At 38.2% G+C, this 12,717-nt stretch overlaps 1 protein-coding gene across 4 annotated transcripts in view; it reads right to left on the reverse strand.

The window, feature by feature from the left end:
- Wdr44 (WD repeat domain 44) overlaps positions 1–12,717 on the reverse strand; it is a 105,923-nt gene that overhangs the window by 2,268 nt on the left and 90,938 nt on the right. For 3 of the 4 annotated variants that reach the window (XM_075957472.1, XM_075957471.1, XM_075957473.1), the window contains 6 exons: positions 8,722–8,844; positions 5,558–5,749; positions 5,296–5,397; positions 4,681–4,796; positions 3,553–3,680; positions 1,973–2,101 (listed from right to left, as the gene is read on the reverse strand). In XM_075957472.1, the coding sequence (XP_075813587.1) occupies positions 1,973–2,101; positions 3,553–3,680; positions 4,681–4,796; positions 5,296–5,397; positions 5,558–5,749; positions 8,722–8,844 (790 nt within the window). The remainder of the gene's footprint in view (positions 1–1,972; positions 2,102–3,552; positions 3,681–4,680; positions 4,797–5,295; positions 5,398–5,557; positions 5,750–8,721; positions 8,845–12,717) is intronic. The other variant, XM_075957474.1, reaches the window with a different exon arrangement.

Here is a 12,717-nt window from a genome sequence, read left to right on the forward strand (position 1 = left end):
AAAATATACTATACACTGTCTCCAAGTAGGCATTTTGTAAAAGCTTAATAATTATGATTTGTGTTGAAAGAAGTGCTAGGCTGGAAATCATCCCTGTATTCTTCAGATAGAATAGCACATTAAGTGGAATGGATAGTATAAATGACATTATTGGGACAGTAAATTGAAAGTGCTTAAGAACTTTTCAGCAATTCGTGTACTTTAAGAAGCTCCCTCTGAAGCCAGGTGTGATGGTGCACACCTTTAATCCCAGCATTCAGGAAGGCAGAGCTCTATGATGTCATCCTGGTCAACAAAGTGAGTTCCAGGACAGTCAGGGATACACAGAGAAACCCTGTCATGAAAGACAAAGACAAAGACAAAACCAAAACAAAACAAAAGCCCCCTCTGTGCATCCTATTTATTGCTGTGATTTTATGGCTCTCTAAAAGAGAGCTGTCTATTGTGTGCAAAAATGTTTAAGGAAGTATTCTATCACTGCTTTTCCTAATATAAGCTTATTTTCTCTAAAAACTGGTTTACATACACATGCTCTTAACTACATTCATTGTTTTTTTAAAATATTTATTTATTTATTATGTATACAATATTCTTTCTACGTGTATGCCTGCAGGCCAGAAGAGGGCACCAGACCTCATTACAGATGGTTGTGAGCCACCATGTGGTTGCCAGGAATTGAACTCAGGACCTTTGGAAGAGAAGGCAATGCTCTTAACCACTGAGCCATCTCTCCAGCCCTCTTAACCACATTCTTAAGGACAAGTACAGAACATTTTTATGATAGCTTCATTCAATCACTCTTCCTTTTGACAGTTTCCTTTCACTTCCTCTTCTAAGCATTTTAAATACCTAAAATTGATGTGGGATTCCCCTCTGTATGCTATGAAAATGTTTTATTACCATTGGTTAATAAAGAAGTTGCTTTGGCCTATGGCAGGGCAGAATAGAACTAGGTGGAGAAAACCAAACAAAAATATATAAAGAGAGCAGGTGGAGTCAAAGAGATGCCATGTAGCTACCAAAGGAGGAAGAAACCAGAACCTTACCTGGTAAGCCACCACAGCCTCATGGTAATACACAGATTAATAGGAATGGGTTAATTTAAGATGTAAGAGTTAGGAATACACCTAAGCTATTGGCTAAACAGTGTTGTAATTAGTATAGTTTCTGTTTGATTATTCAGGTCTGGATGGCTGGGAAATGAACGAGCAGTCTCTGCTTACATGAAATTGATTACAGTACTTGGGAAGCATAGACAGGCAGATCTCTGTGAAGTCAAGACCTGATGGAGGAAGGTCATTGGTTAAAAAATAAAGAAACTGCTTGGCCCTCATAGGTTAGAACATAGGTGGGTGGAGTAAACAGAACAGAATGCTGGGAGGAAGAGGAAGTGAGCTCAGACTTGATAGCTCTCCTCTCTGGGGAAGACGCGATGAAGCTCCAACCCAGGATGGATGTAGGTTAAGATCTTCCCTAGTAAGCCACCTCGTAGGCTACACAAATTATTAGAAATGGGCTAGTCCAGGTGCGAGAGTTAGCCGAGAAGAGGCTAGATATAATGGGCCAAGCAGTGTTTAAAAGAATACAGTTTGTGTGTTGTTATTTCAGGGCATAAGCTAGCCAGGCGGCCGGAAGCCGGGGCAGTAGGAATGCAGCAGCAGGAACGCAGCCGACAGGCTCCTACTACAAAGACTAGCTTGGTCTACAAAGTAAGCTCTAGTCCAGCCAGGGCTATGCAGTGAGAGCCTGTCACAAAACAAATAAGTAAACAAATAACTAACTAACTCCCAATTTTCCAAAATCCCTAGAGGAATTTAAAGGTGTAAAACTTTCAAGAAACATGTTATTTGAATGTTCAGAAATGGGTATCTAACAACTGTTATGTTGTCCACAAGAAATGTTTTTTATGTGCATGAAAATCTTACCACAGGGGGCTAGAAAAAAACAGGACAAATAAAATATAGGCACCTACCAGTAGATGTGCTATCCAAAACCTCAGCATCTTCACTTGTCCCTTCTAATTTTTCAGTTTGTATATCCAGGGATAACATCAAACTCGGGTTTGGAGCAAAGATGGCTGATGTAACAACTGCATTATGTGCTGGGAAAAATTATTTTAGGATAACTGAGAAATTTTATACTAAACATGAGGACAAAAAACGAGAATATGAAAAAGCTCTTTTAAAATATATAAGACTAATTTAAAACCCAGAAGTATATTTTAACAAACTATCTCATATAGGTTCTGTTTCCATATTTTTCAAATTTTAGGCCAAGAAAATTCTTTTTTGGTATAGAAAACTGAAATAGTTTGATATTGAAATACAATGAGTTATAATTGCTAAACTGAGAATATGTCTTGAAGATCAAGCTGTGCCTTGCTCCAAGTTTCTCCAAGTCTTGCTCTGGGTGGCTCCATCTTACAAAGCAGTATTTGACTCCATTTTGAATAGAAATGCAGAGGCAGGATGGCTTTACATCTCATTTGTACACACAGACACCATCACCCGTCCAGCACCAACTACAAGCACAGACTGATACCTTCTTAAAGCTACAAGGGTTAACACCTACAAACTCATCGAAGTAGATTAGAAGTGTATGACTACATGGGCCTATTAAAACTTCATCAGAGAAAAAATTGGGCCCCAGAACTTAGTGAACACATTGAAAGGTGGGATACTCTCATTTGGACCCTATAAAAAGATAGAACCTATCACTTCAATGACTGGTTACAAATGCAGTGAACTGCTATCTGACAACCTGGTCTATGTCAGAAACAGAGAACTTCTAATTGTCCTGTGAGTTTAAGCTCAGCTCAGTCCCCCTGCTGGAATGTCCCACTTGAATTGCCTGCCTGCCACCTGTTTTTCAGTTCAGTATTTTCATAGTTTGGCTGTGGGTGGCTCTGCTGAGCTTCCAGAAGCTCTTCGGTTGTGTTCCTTAATGTCTTTTCTAACTGCCTCAGTGACTCTCTTTGCATCTATCTGCCTCTGCCCCAGAAAAGCTTCCCTGAACTCTGTGACCTCTTTAACCCTTTTGCACCCACTCTATAAACTACTAATTACTGTATCATGTGCAATGTGTGATTTGAAACGTAATATTAGTAATTAAGATTGGAATGAAAGGGCCAGCGAGATGGCTCAATTGGTAAAGGTTCTTGTGACACAAGCCTAGAGACCTGAGTTTGATCCTAAAACCCACAGGGGAAGGAGAGCACTGACTCCACAGAGCTGTTCTCTGGCCTCTACACTTGCACAGTGTCATGTGTGGAACTATACCTCCCACACTACCCCCACACAAGTAACAATTCTTAAGAATTGGGATAAAAGAGCCTGTGTTGGCCAAAGGCCAGCTATCAAAGAAAACTGGGACTTCTTGGGAAATTGCAGCCAACAAAACTGTTGTAACTTGTGAGTTTATTGTAATTCTATAAATTCTGACATAGTGGAGAGACATAAGTATGTCCATCTATGTTTCCAGCATTGCAGTCACAACAAATCTCTACTCCTTTATAATAAGGCACATACATATAAGTAAGCTGCATTTGCTTACCTTTAATACCTTCCCAGAAGTCATTACGATCTCTCCTGACTGAAGTAAACTTGCTTAGGTCATGGTAAGTACTCCAGATATAAACATATTTATCTTCTGAACCGCTAACGAGGTAAGTAAAGTCATGGCTATATTTGAGCAGGACAGGTCAAAAAATAAACAGAAAAAAAAATCAAGGTTTCCTTCTATCAGTGCTTCCTAATTTAAAATATCTAAAACAACACCTGAGGGAGATTGTTGAAAACTCGAGCCATCTCCTTATTCTGAAGATTCCAAAGGTGGTTTGATTCAGAGCCAAGCTTTTTTGGTGCTGTTGCTCATTGCTACTTACTTGTTCTAGCACTGTTATAATGACTATACTATCTCTTGTGATAACAAGGCTAATCTTTCCAGACATAGGGATGTAACCTGCTGTTCAGTTTTTGAACATTATTATTAGTGCTGAGCACCCAACCCTGGGCTTCATCATGCTAACCATGATCAGCATTAGTATTTTCATCAAAGTCCTGATAACTGTGATGTTGACTAATTCACTCTAGGAGAACTAGTGACTTAAAGGATAGTTCATCAGTTGAATGGCTGGGTAATTACTAGGTACTTCAAGAAGAACTAAATTTTTAAGAAAAGTTGATAGCAGAATTTGAAAGAAGAAAAGCTAGGCAGGTAATCCTATTTCAGGAGAGCTCACAGATCCCAAATTAAGAACTGAAAGAATAATGACAAGTAAAGGTATAATGACAAGGTACTTTAGGGTGATAAAATACTTTCTTAGCTCCTGCACCTAAAAGGATAAAGACAATATGCATGTAGTGGTGGTGGGGGGTGAGTGCCTCTTAAAAGCTTACATGAAAGTTGAAAAGCAAATATTCTGAAACTAAGAATCTTCTAAGCTCTAATGTCTCTGACAATGATGATTTTAGGCCAATTATTTAATGTTCTGGGTTTTGCTTTTTTTATTTGCAAAAGAGGGGTAGTTTTCTTACCTACCATTCAGGTAGACAAAGTAAGCACTGTATGATGATAGTGTGTGATATGATTATAAAAACATATAGACTTAAAACCTTATATAATGAAAAACAGGGAGTGAAGAAATGCCATACTTTTGGGAATTTCCCAATGCCAATTTACCTGAAACTTGCTTTGATCTGGCTGCTGCTATTGACATAACCCTTATACTTCATGGACAGTGATAGGTCTCTGAGATCATATAGTCTGATTCTGGAGTCATTTGAGGTTACCAATATCTAAAAGCAAACCAAAAGCAAAGTTAAAAATATCATCTTTTGTTAGGTGGTGGAGACAGAGGCAGGAGGATCTCTGTGAGTTCAAGGCCAGCCTGGTCTGTACAGTGAGTTCCAGGACTGGCTCCAAAGCTACAGAGAAACCCTGTGTCGAAAAACCAAAATAAAAATCATCTTTTAAGGGCGGTGGTGGCATATTCCTTTAATACCAGGATTTAGGAGTCAGAGGCAGGTGGATCTCTGTGAGTTTTTGGCCAGCCTAGTCTGGTCTACAGCCAGGACAGCTAGGGCTAGACAGAGGAAATCCTCTTTAAAAAAAAGTTTAAAAAAAACACCTTTTAATATAAATTAAGTCATAACATCAAAAGGTGTTAAACACCAAGCAAATAAACAGCAAAACTACAAACAACAGTATTCCCCTATGTTACTGCTCAGATATTAAAACTATCTTTCAAGAATCAATATACAGTGTGGAGAGAGATGGTTTTGAATACTATAGTACCTTATTTTCTCCAGGTAAAGGTTCAATGCCAGTAATTTTTCTTCCAACCTTGTTGCGCCCTCTAGTAGATCGTACATGTATTTGTGTATGGTATTTCAAATGCTAAAACAAAAATCATAGATTAAAAATATCAGAATTAAAAGAAACCTCAAGGATCATTTGCTCTAAGTTTCAGATATTACCATTTTTGCCCTATTTTACAGAAAAGGCAGTTAAAGGCCATACGGTAGGAATTACTTGTGTAAAACTACAAGGTTCTTACCTCTGTATCATAGAAAATACATCTACCATCATACGTCCCAATTACTGCATATTTGCCATTCTGACAGAAGTTGGCAGCTGTGATCAATTTTGTCTGACCATCTACTTCATTCCATAAAGCCACTTTTTTGTCAGGAATGTTCCATAGGCGGAGCTTTCCGTCTAATGATCCACTGAGAAAATACCTGTCATCCTAAAAAGTGGCGAAAGAGAATGCTTTTATGTTCATATCAGGCCAATTAATAACATAAAAGATTAGAAATAATAATCTAAAATAAAATCTTACTTGAAAAGTAATTATTACTGCTTTTTCTTGTGAAGGCTGGGAACTAGGGAGTCAAGTCAGGGCCTCATGCATGCAAACAAGTACTCTATCAGTGAAACTACATTTACACCTAGCCACAAAGAACCAGTCCTCAAGCAAGCACCATTCTGTGCACTAAAAATGACAACAATTAAACATGTCAGATTTCATGTTGGAGAAACAGAATTCAAATCACTTTATCATATCCTTAAACTGTTTTTCCAAAGTATGGCTGTTAATAGAAATGTTTGAGTAAGCATCACATGAAACAATATTCTACAATCAATTTAGTTTAATAAATTCTGGAGTATAAAAACTTTATAGGATTCTCTGTTAACTTCTTTTTTTGAATCTCCAAAAGGGGGAATAAAGTGGGTAGTGGCTTTTTAATTTCCTTCACCCTGGATTTTCTTTGGGTATGCTTTGGGAAACACTATCTTATGCCATACATGTTTCAGGGACATGTGTAACATTGGGATACCAGGTTAACGCCAGTTACAAATTGAACCTGCGTTTTAGGAACTCTGATACTGACTTATAGACTAAGAGTTCTATATATAGAGAAACTGACTCTATCCTAGGCACACAGCAATGTCAGCAGACATTTCTGATTGTCATAGTCTGGTGTAGGGGAGGATGTTACCACTGTAAATAGAGGCCAGAAGTGCTACTAAGCATCCTACAATATACAGACAGGACATTCATCCCTCCCCATAACAATGTCAGTAGAGTCAAGGTTGAAAAGTCCTCTGTAAATGACACTAGTCCTACCACTCAGCTGGGCTAAATTCTGGTAATGTCATAATTACTTATTAGGGGCTAGGGAGATGGCTCAGTTGGTAAAGTGTGAGGACCTGAGTTTGGATCTCCAGCACCCACATACATGACAATGGCACACATTAGTAACTTTAGTGTTGGGGGTCAGAGAAAGGTAGAGCCCCTAGAATTCCCTGGCCAACAAGTCTGGCCAAATGGGTGAGCTCCAGATTAAGTGAGAAACTCTTTCTCAAAAGATAATATGAGAAGGTACATACACAAAAGATAATATGAGAAGGCACACATACACAAAAGATAATATGAGAAGGCACACATACACAAAAGATAATATGAGAAGGCACACATACACAAAAGATAATATGAGAAGGCACCACCCCCTACAAAAACAAGGATTACATATTAATAATCAGGACATTTTCTTCGTATTAGACACTTAATTCACTGCTGAAGCCTCTCATGGATGCTGCTTAAACTACTCAAAAGGTAGAGGCAGGAAGAACACTTGAAACCAAGATTTTGATGTGTGCCAGAGCAACACAGTGAAACCTGATCTCAGAAACAGTAAACAAGAAACAAACAAGATTAAGACTAACAAGAGCTGGGGAGATAGCTTGTTAGGGTAAAGTGCTTGCTACCTAACCAGGAGGACTCGATTGTTGATCCCTAGCACCTACATAAATGCTGGGTGTGGCGGTACAAATCTGTAACCCCAGTGCTAGAGCAGGGGACAAGATAAGTACACTCTGGAGAGTTTGCTGGCAAGCCAGTCTAGCCAGAACAATGACTCCATGTTCAGTGAAAGAGACTCTCTCACAAAAAATAAGGTAGGGTGGGAGACATGGCTCAGCAGTTAAGAGCACTGGCTGCTCTACCAGAGGTGCAATTTCTAGCATCCATTTGGTGGCTCACAAGCACCTGTAACTCCAGTTCCGAATGATCTAACACCCTCTCTGGCTTTGGAGGGCACCTGACACACATGAGGTACATAGATATACATATAAAATATCCATATACATAAAACAATAAAAAATCATTAGTTATTAAAAATAAGGTAGAGTGTCACAGAGGAAGATAATTCAAGGTTGACTTTAGCCTCCACAAGTGAATACACATGCATGCAAGCATACACACATACAACACACACACAAAATATTCATTAACAATGTTTCAAGAGCCTAAATATTAATTTAGGATACCATACAATGAAATGTGGTCGCTACCTATTTCAGTCTTTTGTACTTTGTCCCCGTTCCACAATTCTCACCTATGTACTTACTGTTACCATTTTACACCTATTGTTTCCTCCTTTTAGAGACAACGTCTTATCATATAGGCCAGCCTGTCTTAAACTAGTGATCCTCCTGATTCAGTTTAAAGAGAGCTGGGATTACAGACATGCACTACCATTTTTAGCTGCTATTTTTCTATCTCTCTCTCTACTATCTTCCATACGTAGTGTATACTGTATTTATAGTTCACGAGCTATTAAGGATTTGGGATAGCTTTTTACTACTGTATTTAGAATATAATTCCCCACTTGTAATACAAATTATTAGAATATTTATTTTCCAACCACTGACTGATTGATTGACAGGGTCTTCTTATGTATCCCGGATTGGCCTCAAACTCATTGTGTAGTGGAAAGTGACTGTGAACTTTTGACCCTTCAGTCACTACCTTCCCAGAACTGTGAGGACAGGCATGTGTCACCACACCCAGTTTTTGTAGTACTCGCAACTAAACCCAGAGCTTCCTGCTTGCTAAACAAATACCTTATTAAGCTACATTCTCAGTCCCTTTCCCCAGTTTTTGAGACATGGTCTCCCTAATCAGCCTTGGCTGTCTGAAAACTTACTCTATAGACTAGACTAGACTCAAACTCACAGAGACTCATGTGTGTCAGCCTCCCAAGTGCAGGGACTGTGTTACAACACCCAGCTCCCTTCCCATTTTTAAAGCAAAATGTGACACTAATTTGCTTTCAGTTATGTGGCCACTAATGATTTTTTTATCCTGTAGTTCTAACTGCTCTCCACAGAAATCAAATTCCTTCATCTCATGACAAATAGTGAATGGTTACTTACTCTTGGATGGAAAGCGATGGCAGTGACAAAATCTATATGTTGAAAACAGCAAAGGCATTCTTTTCTAGAAATGTGCCATAACCTGACTGTCTTATCCATGGAAGAAGAGAGCAGAAAGTAGTTCTATGGAGAAAATGACATCAGTACTTTATTACTGTATATATTAAAACACTGCTTATACAATACAATTTAACTAGAATCACAGTTTTATTTTCCAGTTTTTAGTTTATATACTATGTTATTGCTATATGCAGCATCACAAAGAACACGACTATTTCAATTCACTTGAAAAATGTGTTATTTTCTCAAACTAGTATCTATTTCACTGACTTTAAGACATTTCAGCATTACCTGTTGTTACATTACTATGAATCTTATGATATATGATAGGAAGTATGCCAGGTATAAGCAGAGTATTAAGGAATACTTTAGCTATTTTAATCTGCACATGTTCAAACTTAGCTATGAATATATGGTATCTATTTATTTGATTATTTTAGTTTAGCTATTCTTCACACCAAAAATGCAGGTGAATTCTAACTTACATGGATCTTAACTGTCACTTAAAATGTCTTCAAAAATATTACTCTGTAGTGCAGCAAGAAATGAAAAGTTATTGTGCTCCTGTCACACGGTAGGCAAGAAAATTAGTGAACAGAAACTGTCAAGTTTCTCAGAAGACATCATAGAATTTTCAGAGCTGGAAGAAGTAGGCTAACTGACTTGGGCATTGTATTTGACCAATTACCCTGGAACCAAACACCCACCCACCAAAAGCACACAGCTGGAAAAGCCCAATAACTTTTAAAACTCATCTCTTTAAAGGGTGAAACCATATATTACACTGTATGAGGAAACTCAAAAGGACTCTAGTATTTTTTGAAATGCCTAAGACGATCAACAAATCAAGGTAGTAATAACATCTATCGAGTACACAGAGTTGGCTAAAAGCTTTGTTCTTAGCACTATAGCAACTCTGTGAGGTAGGCAGATTCTTTTCATCCTTTGTGACAACTGAGAACAGTGGAGCATAGAAAAAGAACTTGCATAAGATTACACAGCCTACAGATAGGGCTCAAGAGCAGGTGCTCTGACTCTAGGTCTAGGCCCTGACCATGTTTTCCAGAGTGCAGGAAAGCACCAAAATGCTTTGCCATTTGCTCAAAGTTAATTAAGAACGCTTAATCTTTATCTATGTGACAGCTCATACTTGTAATTTTGGGGATGTGGAGGCACAAGAATCAGGAATTCAAAGTCATCCTTAGCTACAGAGTAAGTTTTAGGATAGCCTGGCTACAAGAGACCTTGTCTTCAAAAAATCATAAAAAAATAAGCAGAAAGACTAATTGCAAATATTTATTTGGCTATATAACTGTAATGAGCTACTCTATAAAACACATTTAAAATACCTATCTTTATATGGACGGAGGGGGGAGGACCTAGGACTTACCACAGGGCAGGGAACCCTGACTGCTCTTTGGACTGGAGAGGGAGGGGGAGAGGAGTGGGGGGAAGGGGAGAGGGGTGGGAGGAGGGGGAGAAGAGTGGGAGGAGGGGGAGAAGAGTGGGAGGAGGGGGAGGGAAATGGGAGGCTGGGAGGAGGTGGAAATTTGTTTTTTTTTCCTTTTCTTTATTCTCCTTTTATCAATAAAAAACAATTTAAAAAAAAAGAAGTTAGAGCTAATGGGCCAAGAATGACTTAAAAAAAAACCTATCTTTAAATAGATACTATACCTTATTACTAAAATAAAGCTTTGGAGCACACATGGTGGGAAAGAACTTGCAAGACTCTAGGACTGACCCTGAGTATTCAGAAACAAAGCAGAAAAAAGGAGGAGAAATTTGGAAGATCTATAATAGACTCTGGGGGTATCTAATAATTACTTTTACTTTCAAAGATAATCCAATTACAGAAAAGTTTTAATTAACATATATAGTTTCCATTCTAATTTTCTGTTGATTAATAGCACTAAACTTATGGTGCAGTGCTCTTGAATACTAGCCTTCTTCAGAGCTGCAGGTGTAGCTCCTTCCGAGCTGAAGGTGTAGCTCAGTAGCAGAGTGTATGATTAGCATTAAAATAAGTCAACCAAGCAACCAACCAAAACAACTCAAATAAAATTTGGCTTTATTCAGCTCTTACTTTAAGCATATCATAGATGAATATATTCTTAAAATACTAAATATATGTGCTAAAGACATGCTAAATTTTATTATACTATGCCAAGAATTTTTGTTCAATAAATTCTTACTAAATGAAATTAATTTCTTTAATTTTTATGTGTATGAATGTTTTGTCTGCATGTATAACTGTATACCATGTATATATGTGGTGCTCAAAAAGGCCAGAAGAGGGTGTTGGATCTTCTGGAACTGGAACATATAGTTGTGAGCCATCATGTGAGTGCTGGGAATTGAACCTAGGTTCTTGGGAAGATGAGCCAGTACTATTAACTGCTGGGCCATCTCTCTAGCCCTGAAATAATTTCTTCAACTCATTGCTGAACTTTGGAGTCACATAAAGTATATTAAACTGAAATTCTGTATGTAACCAGACTTATAATACTTAGATGGATCAGGGAATGCAGGACTCTCATCTATATAATGAAAAGATCCTGCCAGGCAGTGATGGTGCAGCCCCTTAACCCCAGCACTCGGAAGGTAGAGGCAGGAGGATCTCTGTGAGTTCGAAGACAGCCTGGTCTACAAGAGCTAGTTCCAGGACAGGCTCCAAAGCTACAGAAAAAAAACTGTCTCGAAAAGCCAAAAAGATCTTTCCTACATGGGATTTTTACTCTATAATATTGTATTAGCTGCTATAAAACAAGTATTTGAAAAATAGAAAACTCACTACAAACAGAGATTCTAATAGACACTGAAGAGAAATAATAGTAAAGTAAGATTTGGCTGCTATCCTTTAACAGATTAGACTCTTATTGTAAATAAGATCTAGACATCTTTGGTGGTTTGAATGATAATAGACCCTACAGGATCACGTATTTGAATGCTGGTCCATAGTTGGAGGAATTGTTTGGGAAGGATAAGGAAGTATGACCTTGTTGGAGAAGGCTTATCACTAAGGAGTAGACTTTCAGGTTTTAAAAGCCCAAGCCATTCCTAGCTAATTCTCTCTTATCTCAATATGTTAACTCCCAGTTACTGCTCCAATGCCATGACTTCCTGCCTGCTGCCATGCTCCCTGTCATGATGATCATGGACTTGCCCTCTGAAACTGTAAGCAAGCACCAAATTAAATGCTTTCTTTTATAAGCTTCCTTGGTTATGGTGTCTCTTCACAGTAAAAGTAATTAAGACAGTAGCAGTTAGGTCTTTCCCGGTGAAAAGCACACCAATTTGTTATCGAATACCAAATATCTGAAAACATAACATACAAGTAACACTATATTATATTGAGCTGGTTGTATTTATGTATTTAGGAAAACACAAACATACATACACAGAGAGAATGTACCAACAATAAAAGAAAAAAGAAGCCATGACTTTGAAAAAGAGCAAGAAGTGGGTGGTACATGGGAGAGTTCAGAGGGAAGAAAGAAACAGGGAAATGATATAATCTCAAAAATGAAAACTTAGTAAGATAGCTGAAGGAAGGATTCAACAAAACAAGTCTATACTCATTTTCATTGTCAGGAAGGGCTGACAGAGGATGCTCCTTCAGGAGGAAGCAGCATCAAAGACACTCTGATTCATGATGAGTGGGAACCAGCCCAATAAACGTATCTGGACATAAAACTAAAGTTAGATGCTGCCTAAGGAGCAACACCTAAGACTGTCTTCTGCCCTGCCTCAATGCATGTCTGTGTACACACACACACACACACACACACACACACACACACACACACACACACTAATGTGAATAACTATGACAAATTTTCCGTTTTATTCCCTTACGAATAGTATTCATAATGTCAAGAATCAGGAAGTCTCAGCTCACAAACTGGCACCAGTCATAAGGCAAGTATACAGACTGAT

This window comes from Microtus pennsylvanicus, chromosome X (assembly GCF_037038515.1).
Source record: "Microtus pennsylvanicus isolate mMicPen1 chromosome X, mMicPen1.hap1, whole genome shotgun sequence".
NCBI lineage: Eukaryota > Metazoa > Chordata > Mammalia > Rodentia > Cricetidae > Microtus > Microtus pennsylvanicus.